The 22,183-nt window shown below is 37.8% G+C and overlaps 1 protein-coding gene across 8 annotated transcripts in view; it reads right to left on the reverse strand.

Moving 5' to 3' along the window:
- The window catches only part of CCDC171 (coiled-coil domain containing 171), a 353,248-nt gene extending 331,628 nt beyond the window's left edge, over positions 1-21,620 (reverse strand). For 4 of the 8 annotated variants that reach the window (XM_073228479.1, XM_037018665.2, XM_073228480.1 and 1 more), the window contains exons 1-5: positions 20,984-21,620; positions 19,542-19,594; positions 13,590-13,789; positions 13,164-13,308; positions 1,918-2,053 (exon numbers count right to left, since the gene is read on the reverse strand). In XM_073228479.1, coding sequence (XP_073084580.1) covers positions 1,918-2,053; positions 13,164-13,207 — 180 coding nt within the window. In that variant the 5' untranslated portion in view covers positions 13,208-13,308; positions 13,590-13,789; positions 19,542-19,594; positions 20,984-21,620. The remainder of the gene's footprint in view (positions 1-1,917; positions 2,054-13,163; positions 13,309-13,589; positions 13,790-19,541; positions 19,595-20,983) is intronic. The other 4 variants (XM_073228477.1, XM_073228481.1, XM_073228478.1 and 1 more) reach the window with 4 other exon arrangements.
- Positions 21,621-22,183: the final 563 nt, after the last annotated feature.

Raw genomic sequence — 22,183 nt, forward strand, 5'->3', positions numbered from 1 at the left:
AGATATCTGATGACAACTGCTAAGAGAAATCTGATGACAACTGCAAATATATGTGAAGGAATATATTTAATAGATTAATGATTATCATGACACTAATATTCTCATGTAAAATTCATATTTGGTTTTAAAAATACATTTTGGAGATTATGAATAATTAGCATACATTTAATAAATACTTGTTTATATTCAGTACATAATATTATAGTGTAAAGAAAAGCAATTACTTCAATTACCTCTTTCAAATTACTTCAGTTGCCACTAAAAATACAAATAAAATAGTCATGATTCATTCCTTGTTATTTTAATTAAAAACCACTGTTCCTTAAATATCCTGAAATAAATCACACAGCCACTGAAGACCTACTGTGTGCCAGTAAACAAAGTGAAACAGGCAGACTCTAAGCACAGTCACTGCTCAGCTCTCAAACATGACAGCAACATTTTATGGGACAGCAAAGCGAAGAGTAATCAGTTTCACTTAGGGAGGCTTTAAAAATTTTCCAGACAGACCAGCATCAGAATTTAGCAAAAAGGGAAGGAAAACACACTGTTTAAACTGTCAATAAATTACAGCTACTATTATAGTGACAGGAACCTCACAAATTTTATTTCACTTAAGTATCACAACAACCCTTTGGGACAGCATTTCACCATGAGAAACCAATAATGTATAGGATAAATAACCTGGCCAAGGCCACATATCTTACAAATGGAAGGGCCAACAATGAGTACAGGTCTGTGCAACTTAATATTCTTTCTACTATACCAGGCTGTCTACGATGAGCTTTAAATAGAAAAAAAGGAGAAAACAGAAAAAACACAACAGAAAAGACATAAACATGATTCATGAATTATCTGAGAAGGAAAGATAACTACTGTTCTTGGAATATATATACATATGAAACACATATATTTAAATACATATACACACAGTAATAAAGTAAAAGATACAATAAAACAAAAAGAAACTAAGATGATTTGTCAATTATACTAAGATTAAAAATTCCATATTCAAATCTACTTATTTAAGAAAGATTGCTCCAAGATCAAGACCATTAGGAACCTACATTGAAATTTTTTTAATGTCTAGTTTATAAATCCTTTAGTCACCAAACATATTCACCAACTTATCAAGTTTGACCCATTAATTAAAATAAATTTAAGAGAACATACAAATATACATAATAATTCATTGAATTTCTACTTTTAACACTCCTATACAATTCCAGTATATAAAAAAACATGTTTTACTTCTGCATCCGTGGATGTTTTATCACCCTTGTCTAGCTTGGATTAGCACATAGTCTACAGGCACACACATGATCATATACAATTGCTCTCTTACAACACTAAACTATGTTTTCTACCTTTATCTTGCATCTACCTACCACTTCAGCATTTTATTAAAAATAAAAATAATAATAATAATAAAGGGAGAAATGTGGGATCCACATATAAATCAAGTATAAAAATCAAACGAATATTCATATTTGACCTGATTGTTTATAGTTCATAATGCATGATCAAAACCGGAAGTTTCTGTGATGACTGCCCTTGTACCGTTCACCATGTAAGAACTTATTCACTATGTAAGAATTCGTTCACCACGTAAGAACTTGTTCATTATGCTTCAGAAGATTGGAGACTAACGAGAATTAGGCTTGAGATGGATTAATGATTGTACATTGAGCATTGACCCCCCTATACAGAATTTTATTGTTAACAACCATTTGATCAATAAATATGAAAGATGCCCTCTCAAAAAAAAAAAAAACATGTTTTATTATAATTCCCTTAAGTACAAAAATGTTATGGTGCTAAATGGGTAAATATTAAACATGGAGTTTGTAATAGAAAATTAATCTAAAATAATCAAATTCTACTTTTAACATTATTTGAGAGGAAAATAAAGTCTACCTCTGCATTGTGCTTAGCTGTTATCTCTAATTTTTCTTTCTTAGCATGATGGAGTTTCCTTCTGAGATCAGCAGTAATATCCAAGTCTGTTTCACTTTTAAGCACTTGTTTTACATCAGATGAGGCATTCTTCAACCTATAAAATGAGATCATAAATATAGTTCTCATTTAATATATTCTCAAGATTTCTTCTATTTCTGATAACTTATTTTTTAAAAAAACACAGGGAATGTGATATGATCCTTGCCCTAAAGACATTTACAGTCTAGTAGAAGATGTTGTTTTCAAAAGCTAGATAGAAATGCAAAGCGATATTACTAGAAACTAGCCACTAGCCACTGGGAAAACACCACGTTATTCAAGACTGGTATTTAAAGGCTGTCTGGATGTATCACAAGCTGGGTAGTTTTGAAAAAGATTCAGTTCTTTCCTTTTTACCTTTTTAAATAATATATTTTACTTATTGCAAACATAATACATATTGAGACAGGGACCATGGGCTTAGAAAGAGTAGGGTGAGGGCCTCTGGAAAAATCAAGGCAAGATATTTAGTCAAAGCAATGTAACAATGTAAAGTCCCTATGGAAACTCTGTGTTCAGCATTATGCAAACTGAAGGTCAGACTAATTCTCTAGGGTAAAGATACTAGACTAGGAATATAGACATCTTCAGTAAGATCAGTTAAAAGTCAAAAGGCCAGGAGCAACTTGGCCTGGAATGTTTGAGTGTTCTGCAAAGGTATCTCAGCATAACCCGTGACTTCACTGTAAACAGCTCGAGCAAACAGACAACAACCCAGCCCATCTTGAGGAAGGGGCAGGTGGTACAAGTCCACACCCCTAAGCCTTTTTTTTCACTTCCCAAAAATCCTCAACTGCCTATAAATCCCCTAGACAATGCAGCACCCTGGGCTCTCCTATCTCCTCCTGGCATGAGCCAGGAGCTCTTTCCTCTCACTTTATTTCTAAATAAAGCCTCTGCCCTGGCTCTCCTACCTCGACTGCTCGTAAAGACACATTCTTCAGCTTTGTGAAAAGGAACCCTGGCATCAATATTACAAAAAGAAAAATTACAGATAAGGGAATACATATAACTGCTTAAAAATGGAAGACTAAAGCATTCTCTCTCCCCAAAATTAAAATTAAAATAACACCAAAGAATTTAAAGTTGTAAATCCACAAGGAGAAAAAGTACAGACAATGAGATAATAATGCATTAGAAGCTAGAAAGCAGGTGGACAAGTGGTACTGACTTACATGAGTTGAATTCAAAGGTACAGTGAGGAAAACAACCTGATTTACATTGGAGCCCCACAAAGCTCAGTTCACTGGCAAACCTTTTGAAAATGGGGTATAACTAGAACAGAAAGCAGGAGAACTGGCTGAAATTCTGCCAAAGAACTAATGAGACCCTCAGATCCTCTACCCTATGCACTACACCACTGGGTACTGATGTGATCTCTTCCCCACTCTGGCATAACACTAGATAGGGATTTATTCCCTGGAAAAGATAAAATAGAATGTCTCTGGATTAGAGACATAAGATACAAATGGACTAAGGACGCCATTCTATAAACAAGAGACTCAAGTAAAAAGTTATATAACAAATAAGAGCTCTGGTCCTCTAACACTTCTTGTCTGCCAGAACAATGGCAATCAAACAGATTGGAAGGGTCCTCCCTGAAGAATCTAACCAGCAAGGTGAAAAAGATGTTAAGATGCTGACCCTGTTAGGCAGGAAAATAGATAAGAGCCAGGGGGAACGAGAACAAGGTTAGTAAAACCCCCTAGAAAGGACTCACCAGTTAAAACTGGAAAGCCAGAAAAGACTCAGTGTTAGAGTTAATCAGTTAAAGCTCAAAAGGTCAACAAGAACTTGGCCTTGAATGTTTGAATATTCCCCAGATAAAGAGAAGTATCTGAGCGCAGCCCATGTCTTAATTGTGCCATTGTAAGATTTACTCTAGCCTGCTAAAAGGCCCACCTATAAACAGCATGATAAAGACAGGCAAATCCCACCTTAAAGCCAAAACTGCAGTTTTTTAAAAAACCAGGAAGTTAAAAAGAAAAGTTCTTAACATACTCCTTAGCAAACAAATAGCTCTGCCCACCTTGGAGGAAGGGCAGACAGTCTTGATTGATATGCTCCCAAACCAGGAAGCTGTTATCCTGGGAGGGGACCAAAGCAGTAAATTTCTTGTGTTATGCTAATTTTGCAGAATAACCTAAAGGACTGATTAACTTAATGTCACATCAAAGATACTTGAGACCACTTAACAAGTCCACACCCCTAGCCCTTTTTTTTAAATTAAGGTATTATTGATATACACTCTTATGAAAGTTTCACATGAAAAACAATGTGGTTACTACATTTACCCATATTATCAAGTCCCCATCCATACCCCAATGCAGTCACTGTCCATCAGTGCAGCAAGATGCCACAGATCACTATGTGCCTTCTCTGTGCTACACTGTTCTCCCCATGATCCCCCACACCATGTGTACTAAACATAATACACCTCCATCCCCTTTTCCCCCCCCATCCTCTTACCCCTCCATCCCCACCCACCCTCCCCAACCTCTCCCATTTGGTAACCACTAGTTCATTCTTGGAGTCTCTGAGTCCGCTGCTCTTTTGTTCCTTAAGTTTTGCTTCATTATTATACTCCACACATGAGGGAAATCATTTGGCACTTGTCTTTCTCCTCCTGGCTTATTTCACTGAGCATAATATTCTCCAGCTCCATCCATGTTGTTGCAAATGGTAGGATTTGTTTCTTTCTTATGGCTGAGTAGTATTCCATTGTGTATATGTACCACCTCTTCTTTATCCATTCATCTACTGATGGACATTTAGGTTGCTTCCATATCTTGGCTATTGTAAAAAGTGCTGCGATAAACACAGGGGTGCATATGTCTCTTTGAATCTGAGAAGTTGTATTCTTCGGGTAAATTCCACGGGGTGGGAGTCCGGATCAAATGGTATTCTATTTTCAGTTTTTTGAGGAACCTCCATATTGCTTTCAACAATGGTTGAACTACCTTACATTCCCACCAGCAGTGTAGGAGGGTTCCCCTTTCTCCTCATCCTCGCCAGCATTTGTGGTTCTTAGTCTTTTCGATGGTGGCCATCCTTACTGGTGTGAGGTGATATCTCATTGTGCTTTTAATTTGCATTTCCCTGATGATTAGTGATGTGGAGCATCTTTTCATCTGTCTGTTGGCCATCTGAATTTCTTCTTTGGAGAACTGTCTCTTCATATCCTCTGCCCATTTGTTAATCAGGTTATTTGCTTTTTGGGTGTTGAGGCATGTAAGTTCTTTATATATTGTGGATGTTAACCTGTTGTCAGATATGTCATTTACAAATATATTCTCCCATACTGTAGGATGCCTTTTTATTTATTAAGCTATTATAAACACAGTGTAATGATTCTTTATTTCTCTCCCTTCTTATTCCTCCTCCTCCATTCTTTATATGTTAGGTGTTTTATTCTGTACTCTTTTGTGTTTCCTTTGACTCCTTTTGTGAAGTTGATCTGCTTTCTTTGCTGTGATTTTATTTTCTCAGGTGACATCTATTTAGCCTTAGGAGTGCTTCCATCTAAAGCAGTTCCTTTAAAATACCCTGTACAGGTGGTTTGTGGGAGGCAAATTACCTCAACTTTTGCTTGTCTAGGAATTGTTTAATCCCTCCTTCATATTTAAATGATAATCATGCTGGATACAGTATTCTTGGTTCAAGGCCCTTCTGTTTCATTGCATTAAATATATCATGCCATTTTCTTCTGTCCTGTAAGGTTTCTGTTGAGAAGTCTGATGATGGCCTGATGGGCTTTCCTTTGTAGGTGATCTTTTTTCTCTCTGGCTGCCTTTAATACTCTGTCCCTGTCTTTGATCTTTGCTATCTTAATTATTATATGTCTTGGTGTTGTCCTCCTTGGGTCCCTTGTGTTGGGAGATCTGTGGGCTTCCATGATCTGAGAGACTATTTCCTCCCCCAATTTGGGAAAGTTTTCATCAATTATTTCTTCAAAGATACTTTCTATCCCTTTTTATCTCTCTTCTTCCTCTGGTACCCCTATATGTGGATATTGTTCCATTTGGATTGGTCACACAGTTCTCTTAATATTCTTTCATTCCTGGATATCCTTTTATCTCTCTCTGCGTCAGCTTCTCTGTATTCCTGTTCTCTTATTTCTACTCCATTTACAGTCTCTTGCACCTCATCCAGTCTGCTCTTAAGTCCTTCCAGAAATTGTTTCATTTCTGTAATCTCCCTCCTGACTTCATCCCTTAGCTCTTTCATAATTCTCTGCAGGTCCATCAGCATGGTTATGACCTTTATTCTGAATTCTTTTTCAGGAAGATTGGTTATATCTATCTCCCCAGGCCCTCAGGGGTTGTCCAGGTGATTCTTGACTGGACCAAATTCTTCTGCCTTTTCATGGAGATAGAGGTAGTTGTAGGCAGGTAGCGCATGTGTCAGCTGGGAGAAGAAAGTGCCTTCCTGCTTGCTGGTCACCTTGCCGTCTCCGCTACCTGTGTCGGTTACCCGCATACCAGGAGCAGCCTCCAGGTTAATCCCCTGAGCTGCCGTGGGCATGTATCTCTTAATGAAAGCTTCTCCCTGACTCTCCTACCTTGGGTGTTTGCGAAATTCATTCTTCAACTCCACAAACAAGAACCCTGACATAAACTACATAAAATGGACACAAGCAAGAATTAAAACTAAATGATGATATTCTCCAGTGGGAAGTCAATACACAATGCATAAACCTGGAAAATCAAATAGGAATATAAAAATATTTTTGAGAGATACAGATTTTTAAAATTGTCTCAGAAAGTTGAAAATGAAAATGGTTATTTCTAGGGCTTAAGAAAGCAATTTGGCTCAAGAAAATTAGTACTGTTACTTTTTCTAACAACAGTAGATAAGCCTTGTAAAGAATTAGATTATTTAAATAATGTACATAACTAGCTTCAATTTTTTTAATAAGACTAAACACAATAGAATCAATGAAACCAAAATTTGGTTCTTTAAAAAGATCAACAGAAAGGTTAACATTTGGCTAGACTGACAAAGAAAAAAGGAAAATAATTCAAATTATAAAAATTAAGAATGAAAGAAGACATGATATTACCAACCTAGAATGAATATAATAAATACTAGGAACTTTAAGCCAACATATTAGACAATTTAGATAAAATGGACAAATTCCCAGAAAGGCAGAAATTACCAAAACTGCCTCAAAAAGAAATAAATTCTGAATAGACTTACAACAGGTAAGGATATTAAAATAATGATTTTTAAAATTTAACCACAAAGAAAGCCCAAGTCCAGATGTCTTCACTAGCAAATCCTACCAACCCTTTAAAGAAGAAATAATACCAATCCTCACATTAGAGAAAGAGGAAACACTTCACAACTCATTCTATGATTACAGCATTACCTAATAACAAGACAAACACTGAAAGAAAAAGTATAGCCTTAATCCCTCAGAATAAAGATGCAAAAAATCCTCAACAAGACATACGCAAACTAAATCCAGAAACATCTTAAAAGGTTACACACTATGACCAAATGGGATTTATTGCCAAAGAGAAAATTGGTATAACATCTGAAAATCAATTGATACACTATTTTACTAAAATAAAGGACAAAAATTACATGATTGTTTCATTAGATACAGAAAGCATTTGACCAAATCCAACATTCATGATAAAAACTCCCAACAAACAAGGAATACAAGGAAATTTCCTCAAACTGATGAAGGACATCTATGACAAACCTGGAACTAGCATCACACTTAGTGATGAAAGACTGAAAGCTTCTCCTAAGACTTGGAACAAAACAAAGATGTCTGCTATGAATACTTCTATTCAAGACTGTATTGGAGGTTCAAGACAGTGTAGTCAAAAAATAATAATAAAAATAAGGCATATATATTAGTTGAGAAGGAGTAAAGTTGTCTTTAATCACAAAGAACATGACCTTGTGAGAATATTCTAAGAAATCCATCAAGAAACAAAAAGATGAACTCAAAAACAATTTCAGCAAGGTCATGGAATTTAAGATCAAGATACAAAAATTAATTATATTTCTATATATTAGCAATGAACAATCCAAAAACAAAATTAAGAAAATAATTCCACTTACAACAGCATTAAAAAATAAATAAAATAGATTTAGGATTAAGTTTAACAAAAGAAGTAAAACTTCTACACTGGATAATAAAAATTGTTGAAAGAAATTGAAGACCTAAATAAATGTAAAGACAGTCTACATTGACATCAGGTATTAGAAGATACAAAATTATAATGATGGCAATTCTCCCTAAATTGATCTATATATTCAACATAATCTCTACCAAAATCCCAGGTGTATTTTGCAGAAATTGATAAGCTGATTCTAAAATTTATAAGGATGAGCAAAGGATTCAGAATCACCAAAACAGTCTTGAAGAATAGTAAATGTGAAGACTTTTCTTTCCTAATTTCAAAACTTACTATAAAGCTACAATAATCAAATCTTTGGAATTGAATCAAGAATAGACAAGTACATCCGTGTACCAGAATTAAGACTCTAAGAAATAAATTCATACATATGTGGTCAATCAATTTTCAACAAAGGTGTCAAGGCAATTCAATGTGGAAAGAATAGCCTTATCAAAAAATGGTATTGAAACAACTGGATATCCACATGCAAAAAAGACTAATTTAGAACCTTACCACAAAACATAAACTAAAAAGTAACTCAAAATGGAACACAGACCTAAATATAAGAAAATTATATTTTATAAAATTATAAAATTTATAGAAGAAAACATAGGAGAAAAGTCATGACCTTAAGTTAGGCAAAGATTTCTTAGATATGAAATGAAAAGCACAACCATAGAGGAAAAGAATTGGACTTCATAAAAATTTAAAACATTTGTACTTCATCAAACTGTCACTATTTGCAGACGACATGATATTGTACATAAAAAACCCTAAAGACACCACTCCAAAACTACTAGAACTAATATCAGAATATAGCAAGGTTGCAGGATACAAAATTAATACACAGAAATGTGAGGCTTTCCTATACACTAACAATGAACTAATAGAAAGACAAACCAGGAAAACAATTCCATTCACAACTGCATCAAAAAGGATAAAATACCTAGGAATAAACCTAACCAAGGAAGTGAAAGACCTATATCCCAAAAACTACAAGACATTCTTAAGAAAAATTAAAGAGGACACTAACAAATGGAAGCTCATCCCATGCTCTTGGCTAGGAAGAATTAATATTGTCAAAATGACCATCCTGCCCAAAGCAATATACAGATTTAATGCAATCCCTATCAAATTACCAACAGCATTCTTCAACGACCTGGAACAAATAGTTCTGAAATTCATATGGAACCACCAAAGACCCCGAATAGCCAAAGCAATCCTGAGAAGGAAGAATTAAGTGGGGGGGATTTCGCTCCCCACCTTCAAGCTCTACTACAAAGCCATAGCAATCAAGACAGTTTGGTACTGGCAGAAGAACAGAGCCACAGACCAGTGGAACAGAATAGAGTCTCCTGACATTAACTCAAACATATACGGTCAATTAATGTATGATAAAGGAGCCATGGACATACAATGGGGAAATGACAGTCTCTTCAACAGTTGGTGTTGGCAAAACTGGAGAGCTACATGTAAGAGAATCAAACTGGATCACTGTCTAACCCCATACACAAAAATAAATACAAAATGGATCAAAGACCTGAATGTAAGGCATGAAATCATAAAACTCTTAGAAAAAAACAAAGGCAAAAATCTCTTGGACATAAACATGAGCGACTTCTTCATGAACATTCCCTCGGGCAAGAGAAACAAAAGCAAAAATGAACAAGTGGGACTATATCAACCTGAAAAGCTTCTGTACAGCAAAGGACACCATCAATAGAACAAAAAGGCATCCTACAGTATAGGAGAATATATTCATAAATGACAGATCCGATAAAGGGTTGACATCCAAAATATATAAAGAGCTCATGCACCTCAACAAACAAAAAGTGAACAATCCAATTAAAAAATGGGCAGAGGAGCTGAACAGACAGTTCTCCAAAGAAGAAATTCAGATGGCCAACAGACACATGAAAAGATGCTCCACATCACTAGTCATCAGAGAAATGCAAATTAAAACCACAATGAGATATCACCTCACACCAGTAAGGATCACTGCCATCCAAAAGACAAACAACAACAAATGTTGGCGAGGCTGTGGAGAAAGGGGAACCCTCCTACACTGCTGGTGGGAATGTAAATTAGTTCAACCATTGTGGAAAGCAGTATGGAGGTTCCTCAAAATGCTCAAAACAGACCTACCATTTGACCCAGGAATTCCACTCCTAGGAATTTACCCTAAGAACGCAGCAATCAAGTTTGAGAAAGACAGATGCACCCCTATGTTTATCACAGCACTATTTACAATAGCCAAGAAATGGAAGCGACCTAAGTATCCATCAGTAGACGAACAGATAAAGAAGATGTGGTACATATACACAATGGAATATTATTCAGCCATAAGAAAACAAATCCTACCATTTGCAACAACATGGATGGAGCTAGAGAGTATTATGCTCAGTGAAATAAGCCAGATGGAGAAAGACAAGTACCACATGATTTCACTCATCTGTGGAGTATAAGAACAAAGGAAAAACTGAAGGAACAAAACAGCAGCAGAATCACAGTACCCAAGAGTGGACTAACAGTTACCAAAGGGAAAGGGAATGGGGAAGGTGGGTGGGAAGGGAGGGAGAACTGGGGGGAAGAAGAAAGGGGGCCTTACAATTAGCATGTATAATGTGGGGAAGGCACGGGGAGGGCTGTGCAACACAGAGAAGACAAGTAGTGATTTTACAGCATCTCACTACACTGGTGGACAGTGACTAATGGGGTATGTGGGGGTTACTTGGTGATGGGGGGAGTGTAGTAAACATAATGGTCCTCGTGTAATTGTAGATTAATGATACCAAAATAAAAAAAAAAAACATTTGTACATCAAAAACACTATTAAGAAAATGTAAAGTCAAGCCAACAAATGGGAGAAAATATTTACATATTATATATCTGATAAATGACTTGTATCCAGAATGTATAAAGAACTCTCAGTAATAAAGAGAAAAATAACCCAATTTAAAAATGGGCAAAAGATCTGAACAGGCTTTTTGCCAAGGGAGATATACAAATGGCCAAAAGAGCACATGAAAAGATGCTCAACATTATCACTCATTAGGAAAATACAAATTAAAATCACCATGACATATAGCTTCACACTCACTAAAATGCCTACAATCAATAAGACAGAAAATAGTAAGTGGTGGTGAGGGTGTGGAGAAACAAATACTTTCATATGTTGCTGGTGGAAATGTAATGTGATTTAGCCACATTAGAATACAATTTTTCAGTTTCTTAAAAATATTCACATAAATTTACCATATGATGAAAGTATGCTGTTCCTAAGAATGTACCCAAGATAAATGAAATCATGTCCATATAAAGACTTGCACACAAATGTTCATAGCAGCATGATCCATAATAGCCAAAAAGTGGAAACAACACAAATTTCCATCAAACTGGTGAGTGGGTAACCGACATGTAGTATATCCTTACGATGGAATACTATTCAGCAGTAAAAAGAAACAAAGTACTGGTACATGTTACAACAGGATACACCTGAAGAACATGCCTGATGAAATACACCAAACACAAAAGAACACATACTGTATTATTCCACTTATATGAATTGCTCAGAAAAAGCAATCTATAGAAACAGAAAGTAGATTAGTGGTAAAGAGCAGAGCTTAAATAATTTCACTTATCCAGAGTCTAAAATTCTGAAGAATTTAACTTCATTAAAAATTATGACAGATACAGTAAGATATTCCCCCCAAAAGTGAAAAATTCTGATTTTTAAGATATGTATTTATATGTTCATAAGAAAAGATCTGGACAAATATATACCAAAGTATTATCAGTAGTTAACTCTAAGTGGTATAATTATAAGCAGTTCTATTGTTCTGTTCATTTTTAATTTTGTAAAAACACAGGCATTATTTGCATTAAAATATACATATATAAAGTAGGCTATCAGAGCATGAAGGGACCTTGAAGATCCTCTATTCAGCAGTTTTTGAACCATATTCATCACCCTGGTGGTGGAGAACAACCTGAGACCTCACTCTTAACTGTTGCAACATTTGATAAATGAAAAAGTCCTCCTTGAGAAAAAAATCTTAGCAAAGTTAAAAGTTTATATTTTATTAACTTATTCCCTACCTTGCTCCAGAAAGGATCTAAGGTAGCTTCTAAAGATAGGTAGAAAATGTTGATATAGCAAATGCTATTTATAGGTGAAGTACATATGAGTCATGGTCCCTGCCCCACCCACACATCCTTGCTGAAAAGGCAGTCTAGATCAGTTCCTCTCAAACTAAATCTGAGCAAGGACTATTTCCCCCACAGATGATGCTTTTGTAAAATATATTTAAAACAGGTAACTAAAAAGGACATTTTAAAAACAGGTAAAATACAACCACAAGTGTTTTATTATTAGACTCAACAAACAGAAAATACTCTGTTACCTGATTAATAAAAGTTTCTAAACACTTTCCATTTCTGTATTTATTTCTTATAAACCACATTTTGGGTTACCCTCTCTGAAAGGACTCTGTTTTATATATAAACTCAGACTTTTTATCATTCCACATCATCACCCAAAGGCAGATATCAATGGTCAAAAAAAAGATGAGCAACAGCCGTCTTGGAATGTAAAGTCCAAGTAAAGGAGCAGTCAGCAAGCAATAGGAGCTACGACTAGAAGAACAGTTGTGAACTAGAGGTGGGACAATGAGAAAAGAAAAGGGATTAGACAGACATTATGGCAGGCCAAGTAATAACCACACAGCAATGTGAATAAGCAGAACTACAAGAAGAGTTAGACAAGTGCAAAAGAACAAGCAATCTCTTCGGACGGCAGAAAGTATACTTTGCCTTATATGGATGAGTTAACAAAGGAGCACAAGAGAGGCACAAAATCTCCACATCCAGTTCCAGTTCCCATGAAGCATCATTCCTCCAGTCCCATGAAATTTCTACTTCCCCTTACCTTCACATGAGAAGTCGTAAGATCAGCCCCTCCAACTCACTTCTCCCTGCTCCCTGCAACCAAGAGCATTGCTCAACTAAAGGAAGAGACAAGAGGCTTACCTTTGGGTATCACCAGTAGCATTACTTGGAGCGTTTAAACTCATGGTTAAGTCTTCCAACCCTTTCAAAATACTGTACTGTTTCTTTGATACACTTCTTTATTAATGATTAAAACTGTCCAAGCTGAGATTAGATGGGCTGAAATCTGTTAAGAATAGTAAACAATATAATAGAGGTTATATATGTGAGTCCTGAGTCTATGGGTGACTTTTGTTTTGTTCTTGATTTGTTGAATTACTATATAACAAACATGTAAATACTTGTATTTTAAAAAGCAATTATGTCTTATTTCTTTTTTAAGATTAGAAGCCAAAATGACAAAATGTTAAAAAGATGTTCTTTCTTATATGAACAAGATAACACTATTAGATTATTTTCTCAAATGAAAAATTCATCATAATAAAATAGTGACAAATTATTCTTTACCTGGAAAAGGAGTATGTAGAGCCTATCTCTGGAGAACAGAATTCAGTTTGAAAGAAAGTGAAGTCCAGGGACATTTCTGAATCTTCAGAGCCTTTTTCTTAAATGAGGGATTTTAATGAAATGTTAAAATCAAAGAGGCCAAATTACTACTCCCAAACAAAAGACCTTGTGGTAATTTTCAAAGGCCTTCTCCTAAAGGACTGAAGAGGAAGAAGGAAAGAAGAGAGTAGTGGTCATTGATATTGGCTTTCTCTCTGGAACCCTCTTTATTGGGAGATAACTCCAAGCTACGAAAAGCCAACCATTTAAAGTAAGTTAATTTACTATAGTATGAAGGAGTCTCCAGTAACCATTTTTAACACAGAAAACCATAATTAAGTCCAAACAGACACAAATGTCAAGACCCACAAGTGTCTCTTGTCATCCCCAGTAGAAGTCCAATATACTAAGAAAGACCATGAGTTTTGAACTCAGACCTGAGTTGAATTCCAGTAAATATCTTATAAATATGTGACCACAGGCAAGTCACTTAAACTCTCTGAGCCTGTTTCCTAAACTCCAACAACCTCATCTAGTTGAGATTTTAAAATGTACAGTGATCAGTCACTGTCAGTTTCTTTCACTGCACACAAAACATCTGAGAAAATATGACCCATGACAAAAGATGGGAATAGGTGATACTTGGGACGATTTGGTCTGGAGAAAGACGTAAAATAAGAATTGTTTAGTGGAATTGCAGGGATATCTAGAAACCACCCCACCACCAGCAAAAAAAAAAAGCCCACTAAGCTGTTCTGTCCCTGCTCACAATAAACAACCTTGAAATCACTGAAAGGAAAGGGACTCAAATAAGTCTACTGAGATGTAGACACACCCACAGTACTGAGAACTGACAAATGGCTCCTGCAAACAAACACCGAGTGACCTTTAAAAAAAAAAAGTCAGTGATTAATGTAGCTGATAGTAGGATAGTTTTCAACAGACAGAACTAAGAATCAGAGATTAGAAGTAATTTGCCAAAAGTCACACAGTTACAGGACCAAGATTCCCACTCATAACTGACTCTAAAACCCAAGCTCTCTCTGTAAGGCCACTATTGACACATACAGTTGAATAGTAAGTTATCTTAACTGAGGTTTATTACCCTCACTTCAATTAAGGAAACTCAACTGATTCAGAGAGGCTAAATTACTTGCCTAAGGCCAGTCAGGTACAAACGAGTGCCAAAATCTTTTCACCCTGTCATCATGTCCCCCAGTGATCAGATTCCATAAAAAATGCTTCAGAATAGAAGGAAAAGAGTTAGAACCTAGAAAAAGCAACTCTTTCAGAAATGGACAAGGCTCAAAAGTACCTCTTCCAAGTGTTTCTATTTTTATGAAAAAGATTAAATACACACATGTGTGTGCATATGTTCACAACAGGCACAAACGGAGCCTCGATTTACCTCATAGGAAAAGCATTTACATAGCTAGGACCTTAACAATGCCTACTGTTTTCTGTTTTGTTTTGTTTTTATCTTGGGCAAAGAATTATGGGAAGAGATAGTTTACCAAATCATAATAAAGTTGTTTCAATAAAGGTAAATTAAAGAGAATCATCATTTTCATTGCATTATTTTGCTGTCTAACATCTTCAAACTGAATGATCTTTCAGAAAGTGTCTTCTATAGCTCAAGAGCAATTTCCAGATCGCTGATCCAGATAATGTAGCAGGCAGACAGTCCCCTCCTTGTGTTTCTCTCTTGTACAATATCCTCACTTTTTTTGTGGGCAGAACCGTGGCTTGCTTCTAACCAAAAGAACATGGCAAAGGTGAGGGGATGTCACTCCTATGACTGCATTTGATTATATAAGACTCCATCTCAGCAGAGTGAAGTGACAAATCTTCTGCTGACCTTGAAGAAGCAAACTGCCATGCCATGAACTGCCCAGGGAGAGGGTCACATGGCAAGGAACTGCAGGCAGCCCCCATTCCATAGCCTGTAAAACCTGGATCCCTCAGTCCCACAGATGCCAATAGGAAATACATTCTGCCAACAACATGAATGAGCTGAGAAGCAGATGCTTTCTAGTCAAACCTCCAGACGAGAACACAAGCCAGTGAGCGCCTTGACTACAGCCTAGTGAAACTCCTGTGCCCAGACTCCTGACCTATGGAAATGGAAATAATAAACGGGTGCTATTTTAAGCCATTAAATTTGTGGTAATTTGTTACACAACAATTAAAAACTAATATGGATATGAAAATTGAAAATGTTCTTGTAGTATTAAAAAGGAAAAAAAAGGAGCTGAGTGACAGGTTAAATGTAAAGATGGGTTCTCACACCAGCCCTGCCTGTCTTGTATAAAGCCTCTGTGTTTTTCTATAGTTTCATCTCCTTATTAATTTAAATAAGGAAGTTTGTACAAATCCTATCTAAGACAACTAGAGAGATTAGACAGACAAACTAGAAAATTATGGGCAGCATTTGCAACAAAAAGAACACAAAATACAAATGAGTAAGGTCAAGCCAACAACAGCCAGAAAACGTGCATGGGAGCAGTAGAGGTGTCTACAGAGGAGGCAGCAGAGGGAAATAACGAGGCCACATCTGAAAGATGCCCCAAAGAGCCAACAGATATCTAATAGAAACTGCTGCTTTCCCAAGGCCACTTTGAGAGTAGCAGAGGAAACTAAGAGAAGTCTGTCCATTCCATAGGATGGCACATGAAATAGGCACATAGTAGGAAAATCTTGAAAGGGTTGGTAGTGTCCAACTTCATGAACTCTCAAAATTGACCTGCCAAGATCCCCGTCTTCAACAGGCACCCATACTAAAACTGCAGGAGAAAGAATCAAAATTGAGGAGAGGGGAAATAAAGTAAAGAGATGGCCCAGACCAAACTGCAGGAAGCAACAGCGTTGGAAAATGTCAGAAACAAGCCACCATAGTTTTTTTAACACTAACAAAACCAATGCAAGACAGAATTCTATTAAGTTAGAAAAGCTTTCCTGAACCTTGCCCTATGCTCAAAGTTCAGATAAACTAATCTTCCATAACTATAAGCAACAGAAAAGTAGTGTGATCAAGTACCATACAAAGTTAATAAAAGAAAATAGGGAGTAAGGAGCAGAATAGAATCCTACAAATACAAGCATGACAGAAACAGATTAAAACTCTCACTATTGCAAAATGAGCTAAAAGGCATTAACAAAATGGGTTGGGGCATGAAAGCACTGGAGTCAGAATCAGAAAAACTCAGAAATAAGGTGAAAAGGATCAGAAGGAATCAGAAAAAAAATCTTTTCAGTAATGAAAACTAAATTAGAGAGAACACAAGAGTCAATAGAAAGGACAAGAAAAAAACACCTTAAAAAACATACAGGAAATCAAAAAGAGGAAAATTTTTTAAATAAAAAAGTGAAGTAAAGGTCAAAAGAACTTACAAGAAAGTGACACAATACTGACTATGAGCAAAGAATAACCAATAGGCTGATAATAGGAGTCTCTGCATAAGAAAACAAAACAAACACTAAAAACTGTAATTCAGGAATATTTTCCTGAAATACAAAAAGAGTTTAATCTACACTTTGAAATTTGAACTGTGTATCTAAGAATATTGATCCAGCACAACTAACAATAAGACACACTCTAAGATAATGACTTATACACAAATGTTTATAGCAGCACTCTTTGCAACAGCTGAAAAGTAAAAACACATGTTCATCAACTGACCAATGGAAAAATAAAATATGAAATATTATTCAGCCACAAAAAAGAATGGAGTAACGACACATGCCACAACATGGGTGAACTTTGAAAACATATGCTAAGTAAAAGAAGCCAGCCCAAAAGGCCATGTTATATGATTCATTCCATCTATATAAAATGTACAGAATAGGTAAATCCATAGAAACAGAATGATTTGTGGTTGCCACAGGGTAGGGAAAGGGGGAATTGGTCTGACTGCTAACATGTACAATGTGGGTAATGGAAATATTCTGGAGTTAGTTAGCGGTGATTGCTGTCCAACATAGTGAATATACTTAAAAATCATTGAACTGCATACTTTAAAACAGTGAATTTTGTTAGGTGAATTATATTTCAATTTTTTTAAATTCACCATTAAAAAAATCCTATCTGAAGTAAGCAAACTGTATTTTCTTCTCTCTCTCTGATATCAGCTCCTGATGACACCAGGGTTCAAGGGCCTACATCTGTGTACTTTAAGAAGACTAAATCAATAAGAGCCAAAGTTAGGTCTGTGACTGAATTTAAACTATGATAGGGTTTTTATGCCATTGAACATGGCAGAGAAGATGTACCAAAATCTGTCTTTTCATCCACCAGAGCATAAAGAAGGGAAGGAATGATAAGGGAAGTAAAGCAGGTAGATACAGTAATGAACATGTCAGTGGAATAGGAAGCCAAGTCAAAAAATTGCAGGGTCCCCACATCATGCATATTTCAATTTTCACTTAAAACTTCCCTGTGAAACTGCACAAGATAAATACTTTGGCTAATCTGTATGAGTAATTAAAAATTCTTTATGATATGCTATTAATATCAGCCTTTCTCTTCTTCAATATCTGTGTAACTATGAAAAATGCTTTTCATTTGAAAATATTCAGTATTTCATTATCTATGAACAAATTAACTGATACCTCAAAGCCACTCCCTTCTGTCATCCTGCCACTGTACACAACATGCTTTCTCCAAGCATCATGCTAAGAACTTTATCTATAGAGTATCTCATTTCACTTTACACCAACCGTAAGGAGCAAATACTGTGGATATCCCTACCTTATACCTGAGAAAACTGGGGCTTAGAGATACTTAGTCCCTGCTCCAAAGTCACATCTCTAGTAAGTGAGAGAGTCTGGATTCAAACCCAAATTTCAAATTCAAATCCTGACTCCAGGGCTCAGCTGTGCGCTTTGCAATTGGCCTTCAAGACCTAACTCAGCCCCAGCCAGTGAGCGTGTTGAAACCTGCTCAGTCAGGGAATCACTTCTGCTCCCTGCTGCAGACAGATCACTCTTCTCCCCATCCAAACCAACTACAAGGCAGGGTCTTCTAAATGAAAGATGAGTCAGACCACTGGTGGATTTTCAATCCAGATGGCACTTCCACAGGCTTGCGCCAAAACCAGGCCATCCTGCGGCAGTGGTGGAGAAAGGTGTGATTTAAATTAGCTTTTTATGTTCGTGTATTAATATATTAATCTTCTCTTGCTAGCGGAGCTGGACTATTTTCAACATTCCTACTAAAAGACATGAGGGGATGTTCAGTAGATGAATGGATAAAGAAGATGTGGTAGATATACACAATGGACTATTATTCAGCCATAAGAAGAAAACAAATCCTATCATTTGCCAACAACATGGATGGAGCTAGAGGGTATTATGCTCAGTGAAATAAGCCAGGGGGAGAAAGACAAGTGCCAAATGATTTCACTCATTTGTGGAGTATAACAACAAAGTAAAACTGAAGGGACAAAATAGCAGCAGACTGACTCCAAGACAGATACCAACGGGAAGGGGGTGGGGCAGGTGGGTGGGGAGGGAGGGTGAAGGGGATTAAAAGGCACTATAATTAGCATACACAATATAGGCAGGTCACAGGGAAGGCAGTACAACACTGAGAGGACAAGTAATGACTCTGTAGCATCTTACTATGCTGATATTAATTGCAATGGGGGGGGACTTGATAATACCGGTGAATGCTGAAACCACAGTGTTGCTCATGTGAAACCTTCGTTAGATTATATATCAATGACACCTTAATTTTAAAAAAAAGAGATGAGGGGATGTATGTATATCACTCTTCAATAAGAAGTGTTTTGGAAATAGGTAATAGGGCAATTGAGGACAGGAGATGTTTGATCTAGACATACTGAGAGTAAGTACAAGCCAGAAAGACAATACTACTTTAGACTGCAGAGCCACTGCTGGTACAAGTTCTCCTACCTCACATCTGAGTCCTCCAGTGGGTCATCCAGAATGTACTCATCTCTGCACTTCTGTACATACCAGGGAAAAGGAAGGAACAGGGAGGATGAAAAGATAAAAACTACTATCATTGAGCACTTACTACATGCCTGATACTTCACTAATTATACCTGATCTGAGCAAATCCTCTCAATAACCCTATGAGATTATTATGTATCTTTCACAGCAGATAACACTGAGGACTGAGGCTTGGAGTGGTTGAATAAGTTTTACAAAGATATTCAGTGGGAGGGTTTGAATTCAAATCCACATCTCACTGACCCCTAAATCCATCCTGTTTCATAACACAATGCTTTCTTCAACAACAACCACATCTGTGTTGGGATTACTATCTGCAGACTTTATATATACATATAATTTTACCTTTAAAGGACGTGGTTGGTTCTTTCATTATAAGGAGACCAAGACAAAGGGACTGAGATAATCGAAGAGTTTTAGAATTAAATGGGACTTCAGAGACCATGTCCATCCACTTTATCTGACAGACAAGGAATCTAATGCCTAAGGAGTTTTGGTGATTTGCCTGAGGTTGCACAGCTACTAAGTCTGTGCCAAACCTAATACAGAAAGCTCCAGACTAAAACTAGTCCCTTCATCTTTCCTCTACGCAGGTGGCATTACCTTTCTTTCCTCTCCATTTCATGGAAAACCATGTTCGTTACGTGCTCTACCACTGTATTCTTGTTACTAGGCACTAACTGTTTTATTAAACAAGTGACAAATGGTAGGTTCTTTTCTCCAAAATTATGAGAACTATAAAACATCAATGCATAATGTATTCAGAATAGTTGAAAACCAGCTTAAATTTCTTCTCAAGTAAACATGCAATATCATTTGAGATCTGCTTAAAATGAAAAACTATGTATTTGCCTAGGATAAACATCACAACAGAATAAAGAACAGTCAAAAGGAGGCTCCACTTCTGCAAAAAACTTTCCACCTCGGAAAAACTTACAGCCAAATTTTCTGTTTCTTAGAGTTCTGGAGGATAAGCAATAGAAACTACATAAAATAGCTTTCTGTACTTTGGTTCATCAAACATTTAGAGTAGTGTGTGGCTGGCTTAAGTATGAAAAAGATTTGGTCTTTGCTCTCAAAGGGCTTACTGATTCTCGGGAGAGAAAGAGCCCAGCAGTCCGGAGTTGCGGTCCCTACCGAGTCCTCTGGGTACTACTGCGGCGGTACCGCGCTAAGATGCTCCAGGGAGATCTTCCTCCAGGTGGGCGAAGAGGCCCAGCCCGGAGAGCTGGAGGTGTGTCCCCACAAGCAACACGAAGTCCCAGGACAGCCCCAAACTAACTCGGGGGTCCCCCATAACATTACTGCAGCCCCCCTACCATTCCTCTCAGTACTTCCCCGCCCAGGTCGTTCGCTTCAAAGCTCCCACACCCTGTGATTACCTCAGGGGGCTCCCGTGGTCCAGACCGCACACCCTAGACCCCTGGAGCAGCTTCAAATCTCAGTGGTAGAAAGAGACCCAGGCCGATCGCAGGAGTCAGAGCAAAAACTGTTGAAACCCGACGTACTCTAGGACCCAGGAAGGGGGAACAAATAGCAAAGGAGGACACAAGGACACGGACCCCAGGGAGACGATATTTAAAACGGCCACTTCCGGAGGCTCGACATCTTCCGCAGACCTTCAGACTTTCACTAGCCTCCCGGCTCCGCCCCAGCCCGCCCCTTTCCTCCCGGCCGCCGCAGCCCGCAGCCCGCAGCTCCCAGGATAAGCACTCGGAGGACGCCGGGCTCCGATTGGAAGAGCCAGGCCCCGCGAAGCTGCGCGGCTTCGCTGGGAGACGAGTCAGCGCATGCGGGGTTGCTGGGGGGCGGTGCGTTCGCGCCCGCGCGATCCCGCGCCAGGCGCGTCCCCTGCCCGCATGAGAACGCCCAGGTACACTTCCCTGTATGGTGTTTTTAGCGTGAACTGTTCAGGTCACATTCTCATAATCCTCAGAGAACCGACAAAAAAAATGCAGCTTTCTAAACTCTATGCCCTTTTCCCCCACCTCCTGAATAAAAATAAGAAAGAGGTCGGATCCCAGATGCTTTATTATTAAACTGTTGATTCTGAGGGCCAGTGTAGCCCCTCAGGGTCCGTTGCCTGGTTCCGGAGCCAGGGGGAATTCAGTGGGCTCGGCTTCTGCACAAGTGGCTGGTGTTCTGTTAACGCACTCCGCCTGCACGGCCTCCCATTCCCGCTGTACCCCCAGGTTAGGAGCGGGTCACTGCGCAGATGCTGTTGCAGCACCTTTCATTATAAATATTGTGTAACGAGGCACCTCGCAAACATGTTCTTGGAGCCTTAGCATGGATTCCATCTCTTACCTAGCGTCTTCTCCGCCTTTCGCCAGCGCGCGCGCGCGCGAGCGCGAGCGCGAGCACACACACACACACACACACACACACGATCTCGTTTTACACACACACACACACACACACACACACACGATCTCGAGCACACACACACACACACACACACGATCTCGTTTTATACTTCGGTTTCTCCCAGTACCTACTTCACAATCTGCAGCGGCCTCAGGGAGAATGTAAAATCAAAACCCCGTTTCTTCCCCAAGGAGTGATGTAAATTGGCAAGATTT

Source organism: Manis javanica, chromosome 2 (genome assembly GCF_040802235.1).
Source record: "Manis javanica isolate MJ-LG chromosome 2, MJ_LKY, whole genome shotgun sequence".
NCBI classification, from domain to species: Eukaryota; Metazoa; Chordata; class Mammalia; order Pholidota; family Manidae; genus Manis; species Manis javanica.